Below are 1561 nucleotides of genomic sequence, written 5' to 3'. Positions count from 1 at the left end.
GCCCCGAAGCCGCCCGGAGCCGGCTGTAGAAGCTCGCAGTGATTCTCCGCCATGATCCCAGCAAGCCCAGCCACAGCTCCCCTTCACCGGAAGCGTCCGTTCTTTAATACCTTCCTCCGCGCTCTGTCCCGCCCACGGGTCCGCCCTGCTAAAGCGCCCGCCCGGGCATCATGAGGGACACGAAAATTCCGGTCCGGAAAAGCCGAGGATCGTGCCCCCTTCTGGCCAGAGAAGGTTGTGGCGTCGTCCGCGGTGCTCGCGTAGAAGTGCAGAGGTGAAGGCGGCGCGGGGCTGCAGGTTGTTTTGTTGGCCTCCCCGCAGGAATCCGGTTTTAATACAGGTCACGACAAAGATCCGCCATAGCCAAAAAAGAACTACACCGGCCATCACCATTGTCTCTACGCTCTACAATGTAGAGTTCACATGCTTCTCTTTTTTTTTTTGTTTAATCTTTGTTGTTGAAAGTATTACAGCTCTAGCCGGTTTTTCAGTGGTTAGAGCATCGCCCTGCGGACTGAAGGGCAGGGGTTTGGAATCCCGTCGAAGGGCACATACCTAGGTTGGGGATCCTCGGCGTGCAGGAGGCAACCCATTGGAGAGACACATTGATGTTTGGCTCTCTGTCTCTCCCCCTCCCTTCCATTCTCTCTTAAAAAATCAATGGAACCCTTGCTGGTTTGGCTCAGTGGATAGAGCATTGGCCTGCGGACTGAAGGGGTTGGGTTCAACTTCCGACGTCAGGGGCGCATGCCCAGGTTGCAGGCTCGACCCCCAGTAGGGGGCATGCAGGAGGCAGCTGATTGATGATTCTCTCTCATCATTGATGTTTCTCTCTCCCTCTCCCTTCCTCTCTGAAATCAATAAAAAATATATTTTAAAAAATCAATGAAAAAATATCCAGTGAGGATTAACAAAACAAAAAAAAGTATTACAGATGCCCTTCCCCTTTATCCCCCATTGACCCCCTCCTCCCTGCTTCCACCCCCTCCCCAGGCCTTCACTACACTATTATCTGTGTCCAAGGGTTATGCATATCTATACTAATAAAAGCGTAATATGCTAATTAGGGTATACGTCCATCTGGACAAAGCCACAGTGGCTGCAAGGTCCTGGGCTCAGGCCTTGCAGCTGCAGTGGCCAGCAGTGGCAGCAGCAGCAGGGTGATGGGGCGGCGCCTTCCCCTGATCAGCCCAGTCACCTCCCGCAGAGGGAGGCCAGACTATGGGGAGCGGGCCTAAGCCATCAGTAGGACATCCCCTGAGGGCTCCTGGACTGTGAGAGGGGGCAGGCCGGGCAAAGGGACCCCCACCCCAATGCATGAATTTTCATGCACTGGGCCTCTAGTCCTATATAATAAAAGCCTAATATGCAAATTGTCCCCTCCGCTGGAGTTTAACTGGGAGACCAGGAGTTCAACCGCTCACTATGACGTGTACTGACCACAAGGGGGCAACGCGGAACATGGGGGCGTCGGAGACCCGGTGCTGTAGCTGGCGGCTGTGGAGGCATTACAGGAGCCAGGCAGGGAGGAAGGGGGCAGGGGGGGTAGGGGGCCAGGCCC

At 55.1% G+C, this 1561-nt stretch overlaps 1 protein-coding gene across 1 annotated transcript in view; it reads right to left on the bottom strand.

Moving 5' to 3' along the window:
- KCTD5 (potassium channel tetramerization domain containing 5) overlaps positions 1-96 on the bottom strand; it is a 34119-nt gene extending 34023 nt beyond the window's left edge. Inside the window, exon 1 of the mRNA XM_014542184.1 lies at positions 3-96. Within this exon, the coding sequence (XP_014397670.1) occupies positions 3-53 (51 nt within the window). The 5' untranslated portion in view covers positions 54-96. The remainder of the gene's footprint in view (positions 1-2) is intronic.
- Between the last annotated feature and the right edge of the window lie 1465 nt (positions 97-1561).

This window comes from Myotis brandtii, unplaced genomic scaffold, assembly GCF_000412655.1.
Source record: "Myotis brandtii unplaced genomic scaffold, ASM41265v1 scaffold292, whole genome shotgun sequence".
NCBI lineage: Eukaryota > Metazoa > Chordata > Mammalia > Chiroptera > Vespertilionidae > Myotis > Myotis brandtii.
Note: the sequence above shows the minus strand (reverse complement) of the source record. Positions and strands in the feature narration are given on the sequence as shown.